Here is a 24,604-nt window from a genome sequence, read left to right as displayed (position 1 = left end):
AAAGTTGCAAGTATAGCATAGTAAATACTTATATATTCTTCACTTATGTTCTTCAGTTGTTAGCATTTTGCCACATTTGCTTTACCTCTCTATATGTAGAGATTGAAATTTCTTTTTCTGAAACATTTGAAAACTGTACAGACATCATGACATTTCACCCCTAAAACACTGTAGCCTGTGAATAAGGGCATTTTTCTAGGCAAAATACCATTATCCTGCCCAATAAAATTAACAATAATTTCATATTTTAAAAAATATGTATTTAGAGAGAGAGTGAGCATGAGCAGGCGGAGGGGCAGAGGGAGAGGGGGAGAGAGAATCCCAAGCCTACTCTGCACTGATGCCGGGATCCCGACCTGAGCTGAAATCAAGAGTCGGATGCTCAACTGACTGAGCCACCCAGGTGCCCCACAATAATTCCATATTATCTACAGTCCATATTCAGAAATTCCCCAGTTGTCCTCCCCCACTTTTTGATCCAATCAAGGTTCATGTGTTAGATCTGGTCACAATGCCTCTTTAGTCTCTCAATTTAGAACCCTCACCCTGCTTTTTGCTCTTGTTTTTTCTCTTGATCTTGACTTTTTGATAAGTCTGAGCTAGTTGCCTTGTCCAGTATCCTGTAATCTGGATGTGTCTGTTTTCAGCAAGTTGTTGGCACAGATGTACAAGGATGGTGCCGTGTTTTCTGGCCTCACCTCAGGAGATAAGTGATGCCAGTTTGTTTACTATTGGCGGTGCCAGCTTCAATCTCATGGTGAAGGTGGTGACAGCCAGATGTCTCCATCATAAGGAACATTCTCCTTCTGTGATCAGTCAATAATCTGTAGTGTAATACCTTGGCACAGTGCAAATCTCCTGTTTCCCAACAGCCTTTCACCCGGTTGGGTCCTTTTTCAAATCTGAGTGGTGATTTTTATGATCTCTTGCTCTCCAATTGTGATTTTAGTTCCCTCTTTTTATTTCTTTAAAAGCATTAAACATCTTGGGGCGCCTGGGTGGCTCAGTTGGTTGAGCGACTGCCTTTGGCTCAGGTCATGATCCTGGAGTCCAGGGATCGAGTCCCTCATCGGGCTCCCTGCTTGGCAGGGAGTCTGCTTCTCCCTCTGACCCTCCTCCCTCTCATGCTCTCCATCTCTCATTCTCTCTCTCTCAAATAAATAAATAAAATCTTTAAAAAAAAAAATAAAAGCATTAAACATCTTTTATATGCCTGAATGCTTTGCACTCTAGGGGTCTAGTTCTGCCTTTTGTTGTTTCTCATGGCTCTCATTCATGGTGCCATGTTTCCTTTTTTGTTTCTAAGAGTTTTGACTACTTGCATTTCATAGGGCTTTATCGGTGAATTCATTCAGGCCTGCATTGAACATGGGCTCCTATGAGAGACATTCACAGACTGAAGTTTTGGAGACCTCCTAAGGTGGTGTAAATTAGGACTAAAGCCCGAAGGCTGGCATCATGCGGGCACCTCTGGGTGTAGGTGTACTTCTGGTTCAGTCTAACACTGAGCATTTAGTCTTGTGGGGTCTCATCTTTATGGAGATGCTCCTATGAGATTGTCCACTTTGGGAGGGCCCTAAACTTTGTCTTTCATAGACTCAGAGGCCTTGCTTAAGAACCAGAATTCTAGGTCACTAATGTAGCAGATGCCCTTAGGGCAGGTGCCAACTGGGGGCTCCGTAGACCTCACTACATTTGACTTCCACTTAGTGTTTGGCCTCTGAAGGTTCTAGACTTTTTTTTTTTTTAGACAGCTTAGTGATGTACTGAAGATTTTCGGTCTTTATTTTAGTTGTTCTGTGGGCATCTATCCTGCTACAAAGTGGTGCCTCCCTAGTCTGTGCTGGTTATGGAATTCTTAGGTGCCTTATGGGGCTGCTGGAAACCATTCTGTGCTCTTGTGGGGCTCACTTATGGAGGGCGGGGAGGGCGGGGCCAGTACCTCATGGGGCCCCGCTCCCCAGCCCTGGAGGTACTCGCAGCATCCCGTGCAGCCTGTCCTTGCACTCCCAGACATAGGCAGTCAGTGAGGCAGGACCCAGTGGGCTGGAGCTGGCAGGAAGAGTGCTTGGCTGACTCTGGTTGTGGCTTCCCCGCTTTGGCTCACTTCTCAGTGCTCCTTGTTGATTCCAAGCTTCTTTAAGGACCAGTGGTCCTGTTGCGGTAAAAGGAAAGGGTTCTGTGACTGAGTGCACGGTGGGTGCTCAGGGCTGACTCATGGGTCAGGCTGTGGTCTCTGGGTACCAGCTTCTCCCTTGGCCCTGCCTCCTCTGCGTTTGCCAGTCTTTGGTGGTTTGCCTGCCTTCCCCATGAGGGGCACCCTTGGGGCCCATGGCTGCCCTGCCTGCCTCAGGTGTGTGTGGCTTGGTGGGAGGGTGAGAGCCAGCTGTAGCCTGGTCCCAGCCACCCATGTGCCTTCCCACAGGGGACCCTGCTTGCCTGCTGCTCCTCATGCCAGGAGGAGAGCTCCAGGCCCCTCTCTGTGGGGATGACCCTGAGGCCTGCCAGGCTGCTGCTTCTGAGGCAGGACGCAGGGGGGCACTGTCGTCCTCCATCCAGAGGCCGAGGGCCTGAGGGGCTTTCGGGGTTCAAGCATCAGTTGGAAAGGCTGTCAGGGTTGCGCAAATTTTGTCAGATTGTCCTTCTTTTTAATTTTGAAAAGAATGTGTCTCTCTTTGACATCTCGAAGAGCAGGCAGAATCCGAAGTTGTGCTCGGTGGATTGAGTTTCATGTTCCTTTGCCCTCTGGGAGGAAAAGACGAGTGACAGAACAGGGAAACGAGGCAGCGGCGGGCGGCTGGTACCTTGCACTGGTGTTGCACAAGGGGCTGCGGCCTCCGCTCCGGGCGGCCCACTGCCAGGGGAGATAGGATAACGCAATTATTCTCAATTAGATTAATAAAGAATAATTAGATGTCATAAATCAAGTAATCATACGATATTGTCATGGGAAAAATATGTAGCTAGAATTAATTAGTTTTCAAATAAAGCGTTTATTTTAATTGCTTGAAATGATGGAGCCCTTAATTGCCAGTGCATCATTTTGGCCTGAACATTTTGGTTGTTGTAACAACGTGACGGGTTTGTTCCCTGCGGTTCTGGGGAAACAATAGAGGAGAACTTGATTTCATCACCTCAGACCGAGCCTTGTGCTAGTGAGGTTCTGGAAACTCCCATCAGGCCGCAGGCAAGTGCCAAGTGTGGGCTGTGCTTCGGCTGGCGCTGCCCAAGGCCCCCATGCTGCCTGTGCGTGTGTGTGTGTGTGCATGCATGTGCATGCGTGTGTATGCATGTGCGTGCCCTCTGTCCGTGTGCGCATGCGTGTGTATGAACGCAGCGTGTGCGCGCGTCAGCACCGCACCGTGGGAGGCTGTGCGGAAGTGGTCTGTAGGGCTCCGAGGCCCAGACCGTGGGGATGGGATGCCCCCCGCTCCCCAGCCCTGGAGACCGGGGCTTTTCTGATGGGTTGAGGTGCTTTAGCGGGGTTCTGCATTCTTGGGTTTCTCCAGATCTGGGGCCCTGGAGCTGACCAGCTGTTCTGATAGCACAGACAGCCAGTAGCTTCGGAGGGCCCTATAGCTGCTCCTCTGAATTTTGTTCCAAGCCTGCCTGCCGGAGGGCAGCCTTGCAGGGTTCACAGCCCCGGCTGAGCAGTGTCTCCTGGCCGCTCACCTGTCCCAGGCCAGAGCAGGGGCCATGGGTCATGGAGCAGTATGGAGTCAGGTCTCTGTGCACAGGAGGCCGTCCTTGTGTCTGGGAAGAGTCAGTTGGTTTTTAGCGAAAGGTGAGAGAGGCTTTTACAGTAAAAACCCTAAAAAAAGAAAGAAACAAACAGGGACTTGGCCATTTGTAAGCTTCATTCCCAGGGACCCCTTCCTTCTCTTTGAAACCCCTCGACAGAGGCGGGATCAAGCAGTAGAGCGGCTGCCCATGATCTCTCACCAGTAAATGTGAGCATCTGCCCCTTCCTGGCCCTAGCCCTGTAGTGTCTGCTTTGGGTCGTTAGGATCTCAGCCCCAACCCCACTTCCAGCCCTCACGTGGGCCAGGCCTCAGCTAGCCTGGTGCTGGCAGTGGCCTTCTGCCGGGTCTCTGCAGCATTTCCCTGACTCCGGTGGTCTCCAGAGTCTCAGGTCACTGCCTGTCCCTGTTCCCTCCCACCCCCCGCCCTGCTATCTAGGTGACTCAGAGCCCCCTGGCTTACAAGGCCCCAGCTGCCTTGACAGTGGCATTTCTCAGGTGCTTTGAACCTTTCACTCTAGTGAAGCTACTCCGGGCTCTCTTCTGAAGAGAGAGAGAAGGAAAGGGTCTGGGATGGTTTCAACGAGGGGAGGTACAGGGCTTCCCGGTTGAGAGTGTGGCTGAAACGGTGCCTGGACTGGTCTCCTGCTGGAGAAACCCACGCCTCTCCTGCCTCTGCGCCTGCCTGTCTCGGCCTCAGCACTCCTTCTGCGTGGGCCTCCGTGCTTGGCCTGGAACCCCCTCCAACCTCTGGCATCAGCCAAGGCTCCCTCCTGGAAGAATGCTATCTTCTCTGCTCCTGTTCTTTGCCCTGCCCAGTTCCTCTGGTGGCTGTGGCTCCCTCAGTGGCCGGGCAGCCTCCTCCCTGCTCTGTGTCCAGGCTGGAGAGGGGCAGGTGGGGAAGGGCCTCAGAGCCCAGCAGGAGAGGCCCTCCTGATGAAGTTGCTGCAGCTCCCCAGCAGTCTGCTCCTGGCCTTTCCCTCTGTACCCTCAGCCTGGCCTGGGACCTGCAGGCTGACAGATGTGCCCCCGTGGTCATTGGAGTAGGTCACTTCTGGTCTGGCAACCATCCCTGTCCCGTTGCTGGGGTGGGCTCAGTGAGGACACTGGGAGGCTTCTCCTTTCAGGTGGGTGGCCCCACAGGGCCAGTGATTTGAGGAAGGGTCACTCATCTGTGATATCAGTCCTCCTGGGGAGTGGCAAGGTAACTCAGTCCCTGCCCCTTGCCCACACACTAGTGCACCGGCCTCTCTGCCTCTTGGTGGCAGCGTGCAGACTTCAGGCCTGAGTCTGAGGGGCCTGGGGTAGCTCACCAGACCATCCCCTGCCTCCTGTTTCTCCAACAGTAAGTGTGGTGTTGCCTTCTCTAAGGGTGGAGGTACAGGCCCTCAGGACCCAGCAGGTGGTGTTTGCAGCACATGTGAGAGAGAGCCTCCTCTTCGTCTTTGGGTCCTGCTCGCTCTTCCAGCCCCCAGGGACCCCGCACACCTCTTGTCTGTCCATTGGTTCATCCCTTCAGTATGCACTTGCTGAGCAGCTGCTTTGTGCCTGATGCCAGTGGCCAGGCCTGTGGTCTGGGGGGAGCAGGCCAGTGTGGGCCCTGTTCCCCGAGCTTGCTACAGGGCCAGAGTGGACAGCATGTCCTGGCATGTCATTGCTCCCCTGCAGGGAGGAGAGGAGATGGGCATCAGGAGGGAGGAAGGAGGCTGAATTTGCAGTACTCAGCCAGGCCCAGAGGCAGGACAGGCACCCAGGGTGTGTGGAAAGCCCAGGTGAGGAGAAGGCAAACCGAGTGAGGAGGAGTCACTCCACCTGCTGCTGCGGCCAGTGGGATTCAGGGAGTCAGAGGGTATAGCTGGTGGGTGGACAGCAAGCCCTGGAGGCCAGGGGTGGGCTCTACGCAGGGCGCTGAAGGTGAGAGTGACCTCAGAAGGGTGTGGGCGCCACTGTGCCTACCCAGAGATGGTGCAGGTTGGGGCCACGGTGATGCCATTTGGGTGTAGAGGCCAATAGGCAGGATGGAAGACAGGCTGAAGGGGGTGGGTAGCATCCAGGGAGGCTCCGACTGCCTTCCTGAAGGATGACAGTGGGTCACTCACACCCTTCCTTGGTCCCCAGGTGACTGCACCCCCACCCAGTATGGCAGCCTCCCCGCTCCCACCGCCAGACCCCCAGTTTGTCCTCCGAGGTACCCAGTCGGCGGTGCATGCGCTGCATTTCTTCGGAGGAGCCCAAGGACAGGGGCGCCCACTCCTCCTCTCAGGGTGAGTAGCTGCGACCCCAACCCAACCCCGGGGGTTAGCCCAGGGTGAATTTAGGGGGCGGTGGGCTAGCAATGAGCCCGGGGCTCATTTGGGGATCCTAGTGACGGGCTCAGGCTGCCCATCACTCGGGCGGGCACACTGACTTTTCAGAACCCACTCGACAAGCTGTCCCTTGGGCCTGGCCCCCTCGGAGGAGGCAGGGAGCACGCCCTGATAGACACCATCCGGTTTACAGTGTCAGCGGCAGCCCCCTGTCCCTCTGCCTGAGGTGTCCTCAGAGGCTCCTGAGGGCCCTCTGCCCGCCATCCCTGGAAAAGGAGCACTGTGCCACTTTTACCCGTAGTTCACATGGACAGCCGTCACCTCCACGAAAAGCCCCCGAATGAAATGCCTGGTCCACTGCTGTGGGGTTGCCAGGCCAGCCCTGCAGAGCATGCTGGGAATGTTCTCTGACACCTCTGCCTGAGCCGGTGCTTGCGCTTGTCAGAACAGGTCCCTGAGCGGGCTGGTGCACATCTGGAGCCTGCAGACGCGGAGGGCGGTTGCTACGCTGGACGGCCATGGGGGCCAGTGTGTGACCTGGCTGCAGACACTGCCCCAGGGGCACCGGCTCCTCAGGTGGGTCTTTTTTTTTTTTTTAAGATTTTATTTATTCACTTGAGACACAGAGATACAGAGGGAGAGAGCATGAGCAGGGAGAGAGGCAGAGGGAGAGGGAGAAGCAGGCTCCCCTCTGAGCCAGGAGCCTGATGTGGGGCTCGATCCCAGGACCCTGGGATCATGACCTGAGCTGAAGGCAGACGCTTAACCATCTGAGCCACCCAGGCGCCCCTCCTCAGGTGGGTCTTGGTGGCAGCGAGCCAAGAGGGGCCAAGAGCTTGCCACTGGAGGCTCTCGGGGTCTCCCCCAGCTGCCGGGGCAGCCCCTCCCCATGGCAGAGCAGTGTGATCTCTGCCCTTGGCCCGTCCGGAGGCCATGTCCGGGGACACTGGGTGCCCGGCACTGCAGCCTCTGTGACCACTGCTCTGTCCAGGCGGGTGCCCACCGAGAAAAGCCTGAAGAACGCACAAAACAACTCCGTCTGCAGCCCCACACGCCACCTGTGGCCTGAGTAGAGCCCTCCCTGGCCCGCCAGGGCTCTCCAGTGGCAAGAGCTAGGCGTCCATGGCTGAGCTCAGGGCTTCTCCTTAAAGGAGCCTCAGCTTCCCTCCTGGGGACCCCAGGGCTCTGGTGTTGCAACACCTGCTCTGACGGACGGGTGGCTCCCTTCCGACGAGGTGGCGAGGACTGGTCACCAGGGTGGTGCAGAGCCTGCGCCTGAAGCCCACCCACTGATTGGGCTTGTGCTCCAGACCCCGAGTGCAGCCACCCCCCGGGGCACCGGCTGGGCCACACAGGTGCCCGGGTCCATGGCATTTGGGCTGACTGGTGCAGGGAGAGCAGGAGATGGTGAGAGCAAGGTGGGGGTCTGGCACCCCTGACAGAGGATGCTGCACGTGCCAAGCCACGGCGGACCCAGCTGTGAGCGGCTGTGAGCAGAGCCCAGAGGGGTCTGGCACTGCCACCATGGCCTTGTAGAGGTGCCAGGCTGGGGACGCCAGGCGAGAGGTGGGCCAGGAGGCAGCAGGAAGGGGCAGATGGGTGGGAGAATGAGTTTCTGTCTACCAAGTTTAAGTGAAACTTTCCTGAAAGCCCTGCAAGGCAGGTCTGTCTTCCTGCTGTGGACTCGGAGCCTGGACATCTAGGCACCATGGTTCCCGATCCCCAAAGGACGAGGCCTGTCAGGGACCCACCCTTCTTCAAAGCACTTTTGTGCTAGACATGCCGCTCCCACCACCCTGAAGGTGGCTCGCAGGTGATCAAAGGACCAGAGGTATCCAGGAGGGCGGTGGCCCTGGACACGTGTGCTTGCAGAGCCCCAAACTGGCCCCCTTCTCCCCCAAATGGTGTGGAAGGCCCTCCCTATGGTTGTGGATTTTCCCTGATGTTTAGAATAGAGGTTGCATCCAAATACCCCACTAAACCGCTTGCACTGGGGGCTGCTCTTTGTAAACATTCCTCCTGAGTTCTCAGCCAAAAGGTCTTGGGCCCTTTGGTGCCTCCTGCCCCTCCAGGGCCCAGATGCCCTGGGCTGTTCTCAGGGAACTCCCAGCCCTGCGGTCTGCTCCTCAGAGAGCTGGCCTGACGTGTGGGGAGGCAAGCGGCAAGGGCAACCGGTGAATGAATGTTTGCTGGGCCTCCCCTTTCCAAGCTGGATGCCACTGCGGTAGCCCTGCTGCAGGCAGGGGCCCGTGGGTCAGGAGGTCTGCGACGCAGACCGTGCAGGGACTTGGAATGCCCAGGTGCGTTTACGTTGCACTAGAGGCTGTGCGCCCAGCTGTGTTTGGAAGCCAGGTCTCTGCAAAGTGGCCCTTGAGAAAGGAAGGTACGCTTTCATGTCAAGGGGAGGCTGGAGGACAGAAAGCTGGGAGTCAGGCTGAGCCTTAGGCGCCGCCCTCATGCCCGAGGGCACACCTGTGTCCAGTGACAGCCACCCAGGTGCTGTGTTTTATTGTGGCCTGTAGCCCCCTTGCAGAAAAGTGCACGGACCAAGTTTACAGACTGTTGTATTATCACAGAGTGAGCACCTGGGTAACCACTCCAAGTCAGGAGGCAGAACACTGATGTCTGCTCCGTTCTTGTCCCCAGGAGGCAGCCCCCTGCACCTCGTTCTTGCCTTACGACTCGGAATGTGCATCTCCAAAAAGCATAGACTTGTTAGGTCTGGTTTTTTTCTTACTTAAAAAAAAGGGGCCATGCAGAACAGCTTCCTTTGTACGTGACTTCTTCCACTCAGCTGTACTTTGTGAGGTCCACGATGGTGTGTGTAGCCATAGGGCATTGTGTGGGATTTTTCTGTGTGGTATTCCACTGGATGTGTATGTATACCCAAATTATTTCTAATTCTACCTTCAGTGGAGATCTGGGTTGTCCACCTGGGGCTGAGAAGCTTAAGAAGACCCCCGTCTGGGTCTCCGGGTGCCTGGTGCACACGTGTCTGCAGGTTGGACCCTGGACCCAGAGGTGGGGCGTCTGGGCCACAGGGTGTGCACACGTTGGGCAGCTCAGAGGGTGCCAGGCTGTCCCCAGTGCGAGTGCCCCCCCACCCTGCACTGCTCTCTGGGGCCTGGGCACTTCTGGGTGCAGCCTCATTTGCACTTTCCTGACCACTTAATGAGCCAGCCCTCTTCTGCGTTTGTTATCCCCTGGGATAAAGTCTCCCTTCAATCCACATTTCTCTATCGGATTGACTACCTTTTTCTTATTGAGTTACAGGAGTTCTTTTTATATTCTAGAAATGGCTGATATTTTTATATCACCAGGTACTGCTCCCACAAAGTGGCTTATCGTTCTCACTCCTTAAGGATGTGTTAATGAGCAGAAGTTAGCCATTTAAATGGGGTCAGGTCTGCCATCTTTCCCTTTTGGCTGGTGCTTCTGTGTCGTGTGAAGGAGTCCCAGCCACAGGTCGTCAAGACCTTCCTGATCTCCCAGGAGCTTCAGTCTTGTTCCTTTTGAGCCCACACTGCATCTGGAATTGACTGTTGGTGAGGAGGAGCGTTCTTTGTTTCTGTATGGATACCCAGTGGTCCCGTCCTCCCTGCTCTCATTTCCCCTCCAAGTTCAGGGATGTGGGCAGCTGAGGAAGTGGACAGTAGGGGGTGGCTTCCAGGCAGAGGTGTCGGAGCAGCGTGCCCAGCGGCCAGAGAACCAGGGTGATGGGGCGAGGTCTCAGAGGCAGCTGGGGAGGTTGGGAGATTGGCTGCTTCATGCAAGCAAGTTTGTCGGTGGAGCGTGGCAGTAAATATCTTGAGGAAGATGGGAGGCAGGTTTGTCCCAGTCAGAGAATAGAGTCACAAACCTGAGAAGGAGGAAGGAGAGGAAGAAGCCTTGGGGGCATCAGCATGAACTTGTGAGGTGTTGAAAATATATACACAAAGGTATACAGAAATACTTGTGTATGTGTGTTTGCATGTGTGAGTGTGTGTGTGTGAAGCTTGTGTGTGTGAGTGAGGAGTGTGTGTGTATAGGGTATGTTTGCATGTGTGAGGTGTGTGTGAAGTATGTGAGTGTGAATGTGTGCATGAGGTGTTTGTGTGTCTGAGGTATGTTTGTGTGTGTGACTGTGTGTGAGGTGTGTTTGTGTGTGAGTGAGCTGTGTGTATGTGAGGTGTGTTTGTGTGTGTGTGAGGGAGGTGTGTTTGTGTGTGTGACTGAGCTGTGTTTGAGCTGTATGAGGTGTGTTTGCATGTGTGTGTGTGAGAGAGGTGTGTTTGTGTGTGTGACTGTGTGTGAGGTGTGTTTGTGAGTGAGCTGTGTATGTGAGGTGTGTTTGCGTGTGTGTGTGAGAGAGGTGCATTTGTGTGTGTGTGTGTGAGGTGTGTTTGTGTGTGTGTGAGGGAGGTGTGTTTGTGTGTGTGACTGTGTGAGCTGTGTTTGAGCTGTGTGTGTATGTGAGGTGTGTTTGCATGCGTGTGTGTGAGAGGTGTGTTTGTGTGTGTGACTGTGTGTGAGGTGTGTTTGTGTGAGTGAGCTGTGTATGTGAGGTGTGTTTGCGTGTGTGTGTGAGGTGTGTTTGTGAGTGAGCTGTATGTGTGTCAGGTGTGTTTGTGTGTGAGGTGTGTTTGTGTGAGCTGTGTGTGTCTGTGTCTACGTGAGGTGTGTGCGTGTGTGTGTGTGAGAGAGGTGCATTTATGTGATTGTGTGTGTGAGGTGTGTTTGCATGTGAGTGAGTTGTGTGTGTATGTGAGGTGTGTTTGCGTGTGTGTGTGAGAGAGGTGCGTTTGTGTGAGTGTGTTTGTGAGGTGTGTTTGCGTGTGTGTGTGAGAGAGGTGCGTTTGTGTGAGTGTGTTTGTGAGGTGTGTTTGCGTGTGTGTGTGAGAGAGGTGCGTTTGTGTGAGTGTGTGTGTGAGGTGTGTTTGCGTGTGAGTGAGCCATGTCTGTATGTGAGGTGTGTTTGCGTGTATGTGTGAGAGAGAGGTGCGTTTATGCGAGTGTGTATGTGAGGTGTGTTTGCGTGTGTGTGTGTGAGAGAGGTGCGTTTGGGTGTGTGAGGTGTGTTTGCGTGTGAGTGAGCTGTGTGTGTGTGTGAGGTGTGTTTGCGTGCGTGTGTGTGAGAGAGGTGCGTGCGTGTGTGTGACTGTGTGCGTGTATTTCCTGGCTCTGGCGAGAGGGCCTGGCGGCAGCAGCACCCCCCAAGAGTGAGCACACCAGCACCCAGATCTTGGTTTGCAAATCTCTCTGCACCGGAAGGAACAAGGATTCCTTGGAGAAATGATTCCGGGTCTGGACTTTCTTGCTGATGGGCACGTGTCAGAAGGACTCCGAGCCAGCTCGAAGGGGGTCCCGTTGGCCAATCTGGGATGGTTTGAGCACAAAAATAAATAATATGAAGTGTAGATGACAACCCACTGAGTAATAGAGGAACACGTTAAGTCCAAACTGATGGAAACAGAGAGAACAGAAGGAGAGGGAAACGTCCATTCTTCCTGTAGGATAGCATCTCGTAAATGGAGGAGCTGGTGGGCTTGGGAGTCCCCTGCCAGTGGCTGGGAAGGCCTAGTGGTCAGGTGGGCAGCATCTCTGTGTGCCAAGGCTGAGCCGTTTGAGGGTTAGGGTACAGACTGACCACCCGGGGTCTGATGTCTCTTAAAGGTATTTTGCTTTTAACTTGGCAGTATCGGGTGAACACACTTTTTCTTTTTTTTTTTTTTTTTAAGATTTTATTTATTTATTTGACAGAGAGAGAGTACAGGAAGGCAGAGAGGCAAGCAGAAGGAGAGGGAGAAGCAGGCTCCCCACTGAGCAGGGAGCCCGATGCGGGACTCGATCCCAGGACCCTGGGATCATGACCTGAGCCGAAGGCAGACGCTCAACCGACTGAGCCACCCAGGCGCCCCTGAACACACTTTTTCACAATACCGCGGGTCAGCTCCTATCTGCCCTCCCTTTGGGTGCGGTGTGCCAGACATTTGTCACAGTCTGCAGTACATCTTGGGAGCCTGACACCCTGATTGTTTTCTTAAAGTATACACACTAAAGTTTGCTCTTTGTGTGGTGGTTCTGTGGGCTTGATGATGTCCACCATCACGTCAATGCTGCCCCAGGGCCACACAGGGCAGTCAGCACCCTGCAGAGCCTCTGTGCTGCCCCCTGTAGGCGGCGACCCCAGTCCTCCCCGTGCCATCATGCCGCCCCCGGATGTCCCACCAGGGGAATCATGCCATTGGTGGCCTTTTGGCTCTGGCTTCCCTCGCTTAGCAGAACGCATCTGATATTCCTGCGGGTTGTAGCATGCGTCCCAGTTTGTCCCTCTCTACTGCTGAGTGGAATTCTGTGGTGCAGATGCACAACGGCTGGTTCCCCAGCTTGCTGCTGAAGAGTCGCGTCCAGTTTGGTTTGGGCGGTTAGGAACAGAGCTGCTGTAAACATTTGTGTACGGGCTTTTGTGTGAATATAGGTTTTAAATTCACTTGGGAAAATGTGTGAGGGTGGGATTGCTGGGCTGTCACAGTTAAATCACAGAGGGAAGGAGGAGGGTGAGCTCACACTTTGGCAGCATGGGGAGTGGCAGGAGGAGCACAGGAGGCTGGTCATGGGGCGTGTGTCGCAAAGCTCCCTGGAACCTGGTTGACGTTGCCCCCTTGGGATAGCCCATGAATGTGTCAGGCATCAGGCATCTTGGATGCAAAGCCCTTCCTTGGCTGAGGTGTGCCAGCCAGGTAAGCAATACCATCTGGGTCCCTCTCTGGACGGTGTCCCCTGCCTTCCTTGGTGTCAGGCTGGCCCAGCCGGCATGCCAGCATTTGTCCAGGTGGGACACCCAGTCTGCTCACCTGGGAGGCTCACGGCCTGTCTCCTCTTGGTTTGGCAGTCAGGGCCGGGACCTGAAGCTGCGCCTATGGGACCTGGCAGAGGGCAGAAATGCCATCGTGGACTCTGTGCCCCTGGAGAGCATGGGCTTCTGCAGGAGCTCCGTCCTAGCCGGGGGTCAGGAGCGCTGGATGCTGGCCATGCCAGGGAGAGGTAATGACGAGGTGAGTGCCAGCCCGCGTGGTGCCTGGTTCCACAAGCTGCTTGCACTTGGTTCCCCTAGATGGGCATGCTCATCCTAAGCACCTGTTACAGGAACGCTGTGCCCACCACAGGAGCCCCACAGAGTGCCGGATTGCAACTCCAGGGGCCTTGGTCTGGCCACCTGTGGGGTGCCTGGTGGCGAGAGTCAGGAAGGAAGGCCCCAGCACCCAGTACTGCATGGCCTGAGGAGTGCAGGGGGAAAGACTGCCTGGAGAGGTCCTCTGAGGACTTAGGAGCAGGCATGCATGGAGGGAAGTCCCGGGCAGGCCAGCAGGAGGTGGTGGGAGAGAAATCAAGGCCTTGTGGAAGTCTGGGCAGCAGGGGCAGCCTTTTGGGGAGCTCAACTGGGTTCTGGCATGAGAGGCCTCAGTCAGACCTGGGATGCTGGGGCTAAAGGCTGCCACTGGGGTAGTAAGCGCAGAAAAGAGGGGGCAGGTGGGCGTGATGGAGCCTCGGAGGTGATCGTCAGATGGAGCTCAGGCCAGAGTGGCCAGCAGTGGTTGGTGACGGGGATCTGGTCAGGCTGGACAGCGTGTCCACATCCCCAGAGGCAGAAGAGGCAGAGTCCACCAAGGGAAGTGGTGCCCAGGACATGGGAACCGGTGGTGGGAAGCAAGGGTGGAGGGTAAGGTAGAGGGTGACAGTGTGGCAGGAGGGGCCAGCGCTTGGGGAGCTGAAGGGAAATTGAAGAAGAAACCCAGGAGCAGCGATTGGACAGGCCCGGTGAGTGCGGGAGCATAGCTGCTCAGGGTCTGGGCCGAGTTGGGCGGGGCGGGCAGGGGCTCTGAGCGTGGGGCAGGGAGGGCTGGGGGCACACACATGCAGGGAGAGCGAGCCTCCTGTCTGCCACGCACGCCCACGGCTCCCCGTGCTCCCTGCTGGCCCCAAGAGGCTGTGCAGCAGGCGGCGCTGGGCAAGGACACGGGGCCCCATGTGCACAGCGAGGTTTGGCCCCTACCCAAGAAGACTCGTTTGTCTTAAAGCAGATTCAGTTCATAAATAATGAGAGAGGAACAGGCATTTATTTGTTCATGATTGCGTTTAAATCACCAATTAGGAGCTACATACGCTTTTCTTGCCAATTTGCCAAAAACCTGTTAGAAGTTTTATTAATGTGAAAAGAGAGGGGTGTGCTTCCTCCCGGACAGCCGGGGCCAGGCAGCACCAAGCCTTGCCCCTGCGCTGCCCGCCACAGAGCCTGGCCCTTCCTACGGACGTGGGGGTGCCGTGTGCGGCCCTCCCCTTCTCGGCCACTCCAGGCCTTCCTGGCTCCCCCGGGGCCTGGCCCCGGACACCCCCATGTGCTGCTCGAGGTGTTCCGAACTGCCTTGCTGGCTCCCTATCCACCAGTGCAGGCGCCATCTGTGTTTTTCAGGAGCAGCCAGTCCGAGGACCTGGGATATCCTGGGAAAATGGTGGTTTTCCATGTTCCCACCTGGAATCTGCCTGGACTGAATCTGCTTGGAAAAGCATCGCTGGCCTGTGCCCAGACAATGCCCGGGGAGGACATGCTCCCACCCCGCTTGGCCATCTGGGTGGCCACACTTGCCCAAACCAAACATTTTACCTTCTGGAAACAGAGGTTGCAACTGAATGCCAGATGGAAAGCACACTGGTGTCTGTAGGAGGCTCCGAGCACAGGCATCCAGGGCCTTGCCAGAGCCCAGAGGTCTTCCTCGGACCCACAGCGGCCCCTGGGCTTGCCCTGGTCCTCAGGCCCTGGGTTCCCCACTCTCCTGCACCCAGGATGTGGCTGTGGGTGCCACCACTCACACTTCCTCCCACAGTGTCTTGCTCAGGCTTCAGGCTGTCCTGGTTTTCCCCCTCTCCTTCCCGAGCTGCCTTGCAAGGTGACTCACCCCTACCTGATCCCCTTGCCTTCACCCTCCTCCTCACTCACACCACCAGAGGGATCTTCCTGGGCCCACAGATCGGGAGAGGCCATTCCTCACTGTACCCGTGCGCCCTTGTGCCAGGCCATCCAGGGTGTGGGCCTGTGCACACTGTGTCCAGTGACGTCTGTTTCTTCTGGTATCCCTCCCCCCACCAGTGCATGCAAGCAGTCAGGGTGGCTTCTCCCCCCAGCCCCCCAACCACCCAGTCAACATCTTTTTTTTATATCTTAAATTTTTATATTAAAAAAATTTTTTTGAATTTTTTAGCAGGGGGAGGGGCAGAAGAGAGAGAGAATCTTTTTTATTTTTGAATTTAATTTTTTTTTTTTTTTATTCATGAGAGACAGAGTGAGAGAGAAAGACAGAGGGAGAAGCAGGCTCCCAAGGAGCAGGGAGCCCGATGCGGGACTCGATCCCAGGACCCCGAGATCATGACCTGAGCCGAAGGCAGATGCTTAACCATCTGAGCCACCCAGGCGCCCTTGAATTTAATTTTTTAAAAAGATTTTATTTATTTATTTGAGAGAGCGAGAGAGAGAGAGCACAAGTCGTGGGCAGAGGCAGAGGCGGAGGAAGAAGCAGACACCCCGCTGAGCAGGGAGCCCGATGCGGGGCTCCATCCCAGGACCCCGAGATCATGACCCGAGCCGAAGGCAGACGCCTAATCGACTGAGCCACCCAGGTGCCCCTATTTTAAAAATTTTTTTTTAAAGATTTTATTTATTCATTTGACAGAATGAGAGCACAAGCAAGGGGAGCAGAGGCAGAGGGAGAAGCAGGCTCCCCGCTGAGCCCGATGTAGGACTCGATCTCAGGACCCTGGGATCATGACCTGAGCCAGAGGCAGATGCTTAACTGCTCTGAGAGAATCTTAAGAGAGGAGCATTTCTTTTTCTGTTCTGTGGGGCGTCTGGCGTCTGGGGTGAGCATGCCCTGGCTGGGGCTCACAGGCTTCCCATAGTGTCTACAGCCGATTCTCAAGCAATAAGCCTGAAACTGAGCCACTGTGCCAAGGACACAAGGGCTCCGAAAGCCCCCTCCCCTTCTCCTGGATTTTCCCCTTACTTCTGGGCCATTCTTAGGTACCACTGTGTCTTGGTTGTCACATGACTTTTCTTGCATTTCTTTTTATTTCGCTAGAGCTTCTCCTTGAGCATTTTTGCTGTTTCAGGGGCTCCTTCTTCTAGCAGCCTCTTATTTCATGACAGTAATAACCGCTCACGTCACTGAGGGTCTTTTCTGTCTCCTTTGTGGGCAGTGGGGGCTGCAGTGGCTGGCATGGACACTGATCCTGCAGGCCCAGCAGACGGTCGGGGGGCCTGTCTGCATATGCTTACATATGTGCGTGCTTGTTTGTGGGGATGTGTACGTACTCTGCAGTTAGCCCCTCCCCTACAATACTGTGTGGGCCTCTGGTGAGAGCCCTGTCCAGAAGGGCCTCACAGTCTCAGCCTGTGGGGGTGCCGCCCCCACGCAGGCCCGCAGCTGAGAGGACCAGGCCGTGACACTGGCTTTCTACCCTGCCTGCCATGTGCCCTCAGATGGACCCAGCGTGCAGGTAGCAGATCTGGAACTCCCACTCAGGACTTAATCTCAGGCCTTGGGCCGGTTCTCCCACATGGGGTAGTTAAGAGCAGCCCAGCTCAGACCCACATGCCTTCAGTTCACTGGGCGGCAGACAGCACCTATCCCCTCTGCACCTCAGACTTCCTCTGCAAACCGGAGGATGTCCCCTTGTTGGCCAGGGATGATGTTGGCTCCACAATGGCTGCACATTGTGTGACATTATCAGTACAGCCTCTCTCGCCCGTATCCAAGGGCGCCAAGGGCTTGTTGAGCCTCCCCCTCATGGAGCGGTAGAGCTGCTTCACACGGAATCCCCTCCACCTCCAAGCACCACAGGAGGGGGCGCCCTTGTCCCTGCTCAGTGGATGAGGGAGATGAGGCAGTAGGGATGCAGATGGCTGGGGGCCCAGTTTCTGGTCTGCAGTGCTCTGGTGCCCGAGCCTGCTCCTTGTGGCTGCAGCTGTCCCCTGCAGATGGCGTGGGGCAGAGCTGGGCCCAGCTCGGGTAGACAGGCCTGAGTGTGACCTGGCTGTGTGGACCAGAAAGGCACATCTTCCAGCCCGGGCGCAGGAGGGCCTGCACCTGCATTCAGGTGACACAAAACACTGTGGGGTGCTGGGACCAGTCAGGCCCCAAACAGAGTTCCGCTTGGGTGCATACCATGTTCATTTCCTAGGCTTGCTGGTGGTCCCCAGGGGTTCCCTGTGCAATTCTTTTTTTTTTTTTTTTTCAAAGATTATTTATTTGTTTGTCAGAGAGAGCACAGGCAGAGGGAGAGGGAGAAGCAGGCTCTCTGCTGGACAAGGAGCCCGACGTGGGGCTCCATCCCAGGACCCTGGGATCATGACCTGAGCCGAAGGCAGACGCTTAATTGATGGAGCCTCGCAGGGCCCCCCCCATGCACTTCTGTAAACCATTTGATACACCTGAGATAGTTCAGAGTTGTTCACATGAAAGCCCACATCAGGAAAGAGGAGGCAGAGATCAGGAGGATGGACAAACTGAGTCTGTGCCAAGCCAACCTCCTGCTCAGTGAAGAGGTAAAATCAGGAGGGGCCAGAGGCGGCTGCCAGCCAGGTGGTGATGCTGGTTAGAGGGACATGCCGGTCACTCAGTAATGACATGTGAGTTTCACAACGCCCAGCAGCGCCTGAGCCCACGAGCCTGTGCGGCCTAATTAGGAGGCTCAGCTCCCAGGTTCCTCCGGGGAGCAGACAGAAACTCGCAGCAGCCTTGGCTAATCACCTTAAAAGTCTCTTGTTTGTATAGCACAGGCTCGACTTGGCGCCGGCCCAAATAAACTTGTTTTCTTACTGTCAGGTTCAGATTCTGGAGATGCCATCCAAGACGTCAGTGTGCACCCTGAAGCCGGAGGCAGATGCCAAGCCGGGCATGCCCATGTGCCTGGAGCTGTGGCAGGTAAGGCCCAGCGCACGCCAACCACGCCCTGCTGGCCACGCCTTCTGGGCTGTGAATCATGCCCCATTCAGGATTTGATTTTTCGTCAAATCAAAGGACAATTAGCCCCCTGGGAATCCATGTGCACGCTGCCTTCCGCAGCCTCGGTGTCCCCGCCGGCTCCCACTGCTGTCCTACCTACAAACTGGCTGGGGCAGGCCTGGCTTATGCTGTCCCCTGCATGGTGCCCCCCTGCCGGTGCAGTGAGGAGGGACAGCTGGGTCAGCGGAGGGCTGCGAACTCTGCTCCCTCTCTGCACATCGGCGTGCTGGGGCTAGGAGGGAAATGCTGACACCCTGCAAGCCAGCCCGGCCCCTGCTTTGCTTGGGATTACTTTCTTTTACTTCTTTGCCTCAGAGGCAGGAGTGGGCTTAACATGCTGACTTTCCCTACGGCCACACTTGGCGTTTCTTTCTTTCTTTTTTTTTAAAAGATTTTACTTATTTATTTGACAGAGAGAGACACAGCGAGAGAGGGAACACAAGCAGGGGGAGTGGAAGAGGGAGAAGCAGACCTTCCACAGAGCAGGGAGCCCGATGGAGGGCTTGATCCCAGGACTCTGGGATCATGACCTGAGCCGAAGGCAGATGCTTAACGACTGAGCCACCCAGGCGCCCCTGGCATTTCTGATTCATAGCCATTTTCTTCTTTCTTGTCTATTCTTTCTTTTTTTTTTTTTTTTTTTTTTTAAAGATTTTTTATTTATTTATTTGAGAGAGAGAACACATGAGAGGGGATAGGGTCAGAGGACGAAGCAGACTCCCTGCCGAGCAGGGAGCCCGATGCGGGACTCGATCCAGGGACTCCAGGATCATGACCTGAGCCGAAGGCAGTCGCTTAACCAACTGAGCCACCCAGGCGCCCTTGTCTATTCTTTCTGATTAGAGAGGGTCAGAAGACATCTCCTGGGGCTGGCAGCTGAAGCCTGGGACCAGGGAGTGGGCCACACACCTGAGTCCTGGCAGGATGGGTTTCGGCTCCAAGGCCAAGTGTGAGGCCTTGGGAGGGATCCTCCTGGGCCCACCCACTTGCCTCTACTAGAAGCCCCATCCCTCCTCAAGGCACAGCCTCCTCCCGGCCACAGGGAACAGCACTGGCTCAAAGCATACGCTTCTGCTTCTCAGGGCTGCTAGTGTTTAGGGCAACAAAGCAAATGGTCTGGTGTGTTCACTTGGAAAGAACCGTAGGCAGCATCTCAGCCGTGGCGGAGACCGTGGTGGACAGGTCATTGACCAGTGCCTGCCCTGGGGAGCACTGCTTATAGGCCGTTTTCCTAGCACTGTTCAGTTCACCAGCACCTTCTGGCAGCTACACTGAGCCTGCCTGAGATCGGAGGAGGTGATCCTGCCTCTTGCCACACTGCTTGTTTGAACTCTTTACAAGATGGGCTTGGGCGCTTTAGAGATGTCTATGGGGCCAACAGGACCCACAGGGCCAGGCACCCCCAGAGACCTTGCCCCACACTTTTTGTCCCTCCAGGGACCTGGGCCTTCTTGCCATTGGTTTCCCCCTATGCAATTTCTTAACTGAGAACATTCCAATTGGAATTCGTTTCCAGTTGGAAATCTCTTATAAGCTGATTGTGTGGCGTCCTGGTGCTGCCCACGGGGAGCTGAGTGGGCGGGGGCTCTAAGAGAGGCGCCTGAATGGCAGTGCTCCTGGCACCTGCAGGTCTGTGGCGGGGAACAGCCTGAGGCTGGGACGCCTGGGGCTGAGGCGTGGCGCTCACACTCCCGGGCAGGGCATCCCGGCTGCATCCGCTCCCACTCTGCTCCCTGGAAACACTGTCGTTGCGTAATCATGTAAAAATTCCAGCAGAAAAATGTGTAGAAACGGGATGTACAAACTTGTTAAGGTAATTAATATAGTTGACAGAAGGACAAATCAAGTTTTTGTTAGTTGATACAGATCCAACGCAAAGCCTTCTGTTAAAAAAGAGTCAACATTAATTTGAAATGTCCTTTTTTTCTCTCCAAACCTGAAGGTCCAGGTTGTAGTTTATTAATTTGAGTGTGGCAGAGGGGCCTGACGTGGTATTTCTCACTGAAACATTCAGATGTATTCTTTTTTCATCTTTTTTAAAAAGATTTTATTTAGGGCGCCTGGGTGGCTCAGTTGGTTAAGCGACTGCCTTCGGCTCGGGTCATGGTCCCAGAGTCCTGGGATCAAGTCCCACGTCGGGCTCCTGGTTCAGTGGGGAGCCTGCTTCTCCCTCTGACCCTCTCTCCTCTCATGCTGTTTTTCTCTCTCTCTCTCTCTCTCAAATAAATAAATAAATAAAATCTTAAAAAAAAAAAAAGCTTGGTTTAAAAAAAAAGATTTTATTTATTTGAGAGAGGGAGAGAGAGGGAGAGAACATGAACAGGGGGAGGGGCAGAGGGAGAAGGAGAAGCAGAGTCCGTGCTGAGCAGGGAGCCTGACGATGTGGGGCTCAATCCCGGGACTCTGGGATCATGACTTGAGCCAAAGGCAGATGCTTAACGCCTGAGCCACCCAGGCGCCCCATATTCTTTTTTATGTATTTATGTATTTATGTATTTATGTATTTATTTATTTTTTAAATATATATTTTTTTAAGATTTTATTTATTTATCAGAGAGAGAGAGAGACAGAGGCAGGCAGAGGGAGAAGCAGGCTCCTTACTGAGCAAGGAGCCCGATGTGGGACTCGATCCCAGGACCCTGGGATCATGACTTGAGCCAAAGGCAGACGCTTAACTGACTGAGCCACCCAGGCGTCCCTTTTTTTTAGATTTTTAAAAAAACGGAGCGTGCGCACACAAGTGGTGGGGAGGGGCAGAGGGAGGAGAGGAGAAAGTAGACTCCCCGCTGAGCGCCACACCAAGGGGATCGACCTCAGGACTCAAGGATGAAGACCTGAGCTGAAGGCAGGCAGACTGAGCCACCCAAGCACCCCATATTCTTGTTTTGCTCTTCAAAGTGGCTGACTTGCATTGTTAGGATGATTATCACATAAAAGGTCAGGAATATCGATCACAGCAGCCCTGAGAACGGGCTTTCAGACCCTAGGCCTAGGGTCCCCTCTAGTGAGCTGGGAGTTCCTCCCAAAGGACTGGTCCCAGGAGGTGCTGTAGGCGGGACCTGCCTGCTGGGGTCCCTCCCAGTCAGCATGCCCAGAGACAGGAGAAGACACAAAGCGAGTCTTTGTGGCAACTTCAGGTCCTCACCCCATGGAGATCAGCCTGTTACCAAAGGCCTGAGGCCATAAGACCACTGTTCTGCCTGTGCCGCATGTTACTGGGGGCCACAGGGGCCCTGCAGCACAGATGGGGAGCAGCAACCATCAGGGCTGCAGCTCAGCACTTGGTCACCCTTGGCAACAGTGAGGTGGGCCCCTGCAGGTCAGTCTGGCTCCTGATCTGGCCACCCTGTGGCACTTTGATAGGTGGGTGAATAGCATGCAGCCCCTGAACGAGCCGAGATGCTCAGAACCCAGAGACCACAGGCATGATGCAGACTTGGGCTACAGAGACAGACCAAAACCAATGTGTTGGCACTGGGAGGAGCCCCAGATGTGGGAGGAATGTGCCCAGGGGATGGGAGAGGAGCAGGGCCCTGGGGGCAGGGGGTCGGGGAGAGGCTGGGCAGAGGCAGGGTGGATGGCAAGCAGGTGACAAGACAGATCACTGCCCTGAAGGGAAGAGACCCAAGTGGGCCCCAGGTGAGTTCCTCAGAGCTGACCTCTAAGGTGGGGCCCAGCAGGTCTGGCCTAGGGGGTTGGCCTGGTCAGCCGACAGACAGAGCATTGGGCTGTTCTCACCTGGCTCTCACCCTCCCAGCAGAGTCCAGATATGGCTGCTCAAGGGGGAGGCCCCTTCTGGAGAGGCACAGCTGCCTGAGAGGAGGTACCCGAGCAGAGGGCCTGACCACTTCTTAAAGCAGTCTGTACGTGTCTGGAGAAAAGCCATATAAATAATTTTATACCGCACAAATAGTTTCCAATTGGGTGACTTGAAAGATACCAAAATGGAGCTCTTCCCCATTACAAAACTACAGAGAAAGCATACCAACAGTGATGGCTTCGCACAGGAGACCAGACGGAGGCAGTGGCCACGCTCAGCTGCTCGCAGCCTTGGCCCCTCCATGGCAGGCCTCAGCAGGAGCTGTGCACACACAGGGTTCATGGTCACAGGACCCATATCCTGACTGCTTGCCCAGTCGGGCCCACGGAAGTGGGGGGGGGGGCAGTCAGCCTGCAAGAGGCCCCAGGGAGGGGCACAGGCTGCCAGAGGCTAAGTGGAGCTAAGGAGCCTTTCTTTGTATGAACATCTATTACCATCAGAAAAGGTGTAGAAGGGGCACCTGGGTGGCTCAGTCCGTAAGCGTCTGCCTTCGGCTCAGGTCATGATCCCAGGGTCCTGGGATGGAGTCCCACATCGGGCTCCCTGCTCGGCAGGAAGCCTGCTTCTCCCTCCCCCACTCCCCCTGCTTGTGTTCCCTCTCTCGCTGTGTCACTCTGTCAAATAAATAAATTTAAAAGAAAAAAAAGAAAAGGTGTAGAAGCCGTTTCCGGGGATGTGCAGGAGGCGTCTTCCAGGCTAGCTCTGGCCTGCGAGGATTCCCTGGGCTGTGGGTAGGTCTTGGTGACTGTGTCCTCCCCATCATCTGGCCCACCATCTCCTTCTGATCAAAGAGCTGGTCTGCATCAGGCTCCCCCTGGCTCCCTTCACTAACCGGGGCCCCGGTGACACCACACCCTAAAGCCTGTTTCCCTTTCTGATGCACAGAGAGAGCCCTGCTTCCATGTGTAGAGGATGTAGTATCCACTTATTAGATACATGACCTGTTGCTTTCTGGCTAAACCCGGTCACCTTGCTTAGCTGAGCAAAAAGGTTCTTTCTGGGCGCTCTTGAATATTGTGGAGAGGCACTCTGTGTGATGTGTACAGCATCTGGACCTGGAGCCCCTCTGGGCAGACGGAAGCACCCACACAGCTCATAACAGGAGCTCCAGCAGGTGGGTGAGGAGGGCCTCCATGATGCTGTCAGTCCCTGTCAGCCCACGACCAGTGAGGCCCAGGCACCCTGCTCAGTGCCAGCCTTGCCGCCAGCAGGGGACTGTTCTGGGAGTTGCCGGTGACCCAAGAGGCAGCCTCGATGACCAGCCTCCCCCTCCCCACCCCCCGCCGCCAGGATCCATTCTTACCATTGACCATCCAGAGGCTGGGGGCCAGGCCCAGAGTTCCCCGAGGCTCAGCTGAGCTCCTGGCTCTTGGAAAATTCACTGGGGAGGGGATGTGCTCAGTTATTTCTGACACTTGAGTGACGCCAACCCCAGGCAGCTCAGCAGGAAATTCAGAGGCGAGTGAAGAGCAAAAGGCATCTGCTGGCGTGTGCTTTGCCCCAGAAGCAACCTGGGTCCCTGTCTTGGAGCCTGGGCACCAAGCATGGGGCTGCCGCTCTCAGTGCTGGGGTGACACGGAATCCCGCTGTGCTCCCCTGGAGTGGTTGCCGAGGCTAGATAAACGAGGCGTCTGTCCCGGGTGCGGAGCCCTCTGACCCGCATCCTCATTCATCACAATAACTCAGGGCCGGCAGAGCTCGGCTCACACCAGTCAGCGCCCTGGCGACTCACCAGGCCTGGGGGGGTGGGGGGCTTCCGCGGCGACGTTGACAAAGCACAGAAAGTTCATTTTTCATGGAGATGGAGCTCGCGATTTCCTTTGGCTGGCAGTTCTAGACAGGTGACCGGCCTCACGAAGGGGTGGCCGCAAGTCTCCGCCTGCAGAAAGGAGGCAGGAAGAAGCAGCAGCGCCCGGCCGGGCTGGTGAGCAGTGGCATGGCAGTGTGAGGCGGGGGGCTGCACAGGGCGACCTCGGGCTCCGTGGCCTCCAGTCTCAGTCCTCGGAGCGCCCCCAACGCTGGCCCGTGCCAGCCCGGTGCCACTGGCGTCCGCTATCGGGGGGCACGCAGAGCCTCTGAACTGTTAACTGCCATGCGGGAAGCACGGGGAATAGCTCCCTGGCTGGGCCACCCCCACTCCCACCCCAGCGGGAGAGGCCGCCCCTCTCTGGAGCCCCTTCTCTCCCCAAAACCTACCAGGAGCCTTCGGGTGCTGACTGCTGTGCTGTCCCCGCAGGCCGACTCCAGTGCCCGCCCACTCCTCCTGGCTGGCTATGAGGACGGATCGGTGGCCCTGTGGGACGTCTCTGAGCGGAAGGTGTGCAGCCGCGTCGCCTGCCACACGGAGCCCGTCATGGGCTTTGACTTTGACTCCCAGAAGGCCAGGGGCGTCTCGGGCTCCGCGGAGAAGGCGCTGGCTGTCTGGAGCCTGGATGAGCAGCAGGCCCTGCAGGTCAGTGCGCCAGACCCGAGGTGTCATTTATCCTGCTTTGCACTAACAGTCTGATAGGCTGAAACAATATTTAGGCATGAAGAGGAGTTGTTGCAGATCCCTGGCTAATTAATCACTGCGAGGCGGGGTGCAGGCCAGCCTGTCCGCGGGGCCGGTGCAGGAAGAAGGGGGCGTGGGCGTTTGTGAACCGTTCACATGGTTTGGGTTTCTCTCAGACCTCGGGTTAACAGCAGTCACGTCTTGTCCATCTA

General features: G+C 55.7%; 1 protein-coding gene across 10 annotated transcripts in view; it reads left to right on the top strand.

The window, feature by feature from the left end:
- Positions 1–24,604, top strand: part of LOC123852808 (guanine nucleotide-binding protein subunit beta-like protein 1) — a 62,703-nt gene that overhangs the window by 22,620 nt on the left and 15,479 nt on the right. For all 10 annotated transcript variants that reach the window (XM_064578018.1, XM_054510391.2, XM_054510389.2 and 7 more), the window contains 5 exons: positions 5,859–6,004; positions 6,497–6,622; positions 12,918–13,080; positions 17,902–18,000; positions 24,138–24,353. In XM_064578018.1, the coding sequence (XP_064434088.1) occupies positions 5,859–6,004; positions 6,497–6,622; positions 12,918–13,080; positions 17,902–18,000; positions 24,138–24,353 (750 nt within the window). The remainder of the gene's footprint in view (positions 1–5,858; positions 6,005–6,496; positions 6,623–12,917; positions 13,081–17,901; positions 18,001–24,137; positions 24,354–24,604) is intronic.

This window comes from Mirounga angustirostris, unplaced genomic scaffold, assembly GCF_029215605.1.
Source record: "Mirounga angustirostris isolate CCGP_5_RB_7025 unplaced genomic scaffold, mMirAng1.0.hap1 SCAF_14, whole genome shotgun sequence".
In the NCBI taxonomy this organism is placed as follows: Eukaryota; Metazoa; Chordata; class Mammalia; order Carnivora; family Phocidae; genus Mirounga; species Mirounga angustirostris.
The sequence above is the reverse complement of the archived record's forward strand: the minus strand, read 5'-3'. Positions and strand labels throughout refer to the sequence as shown.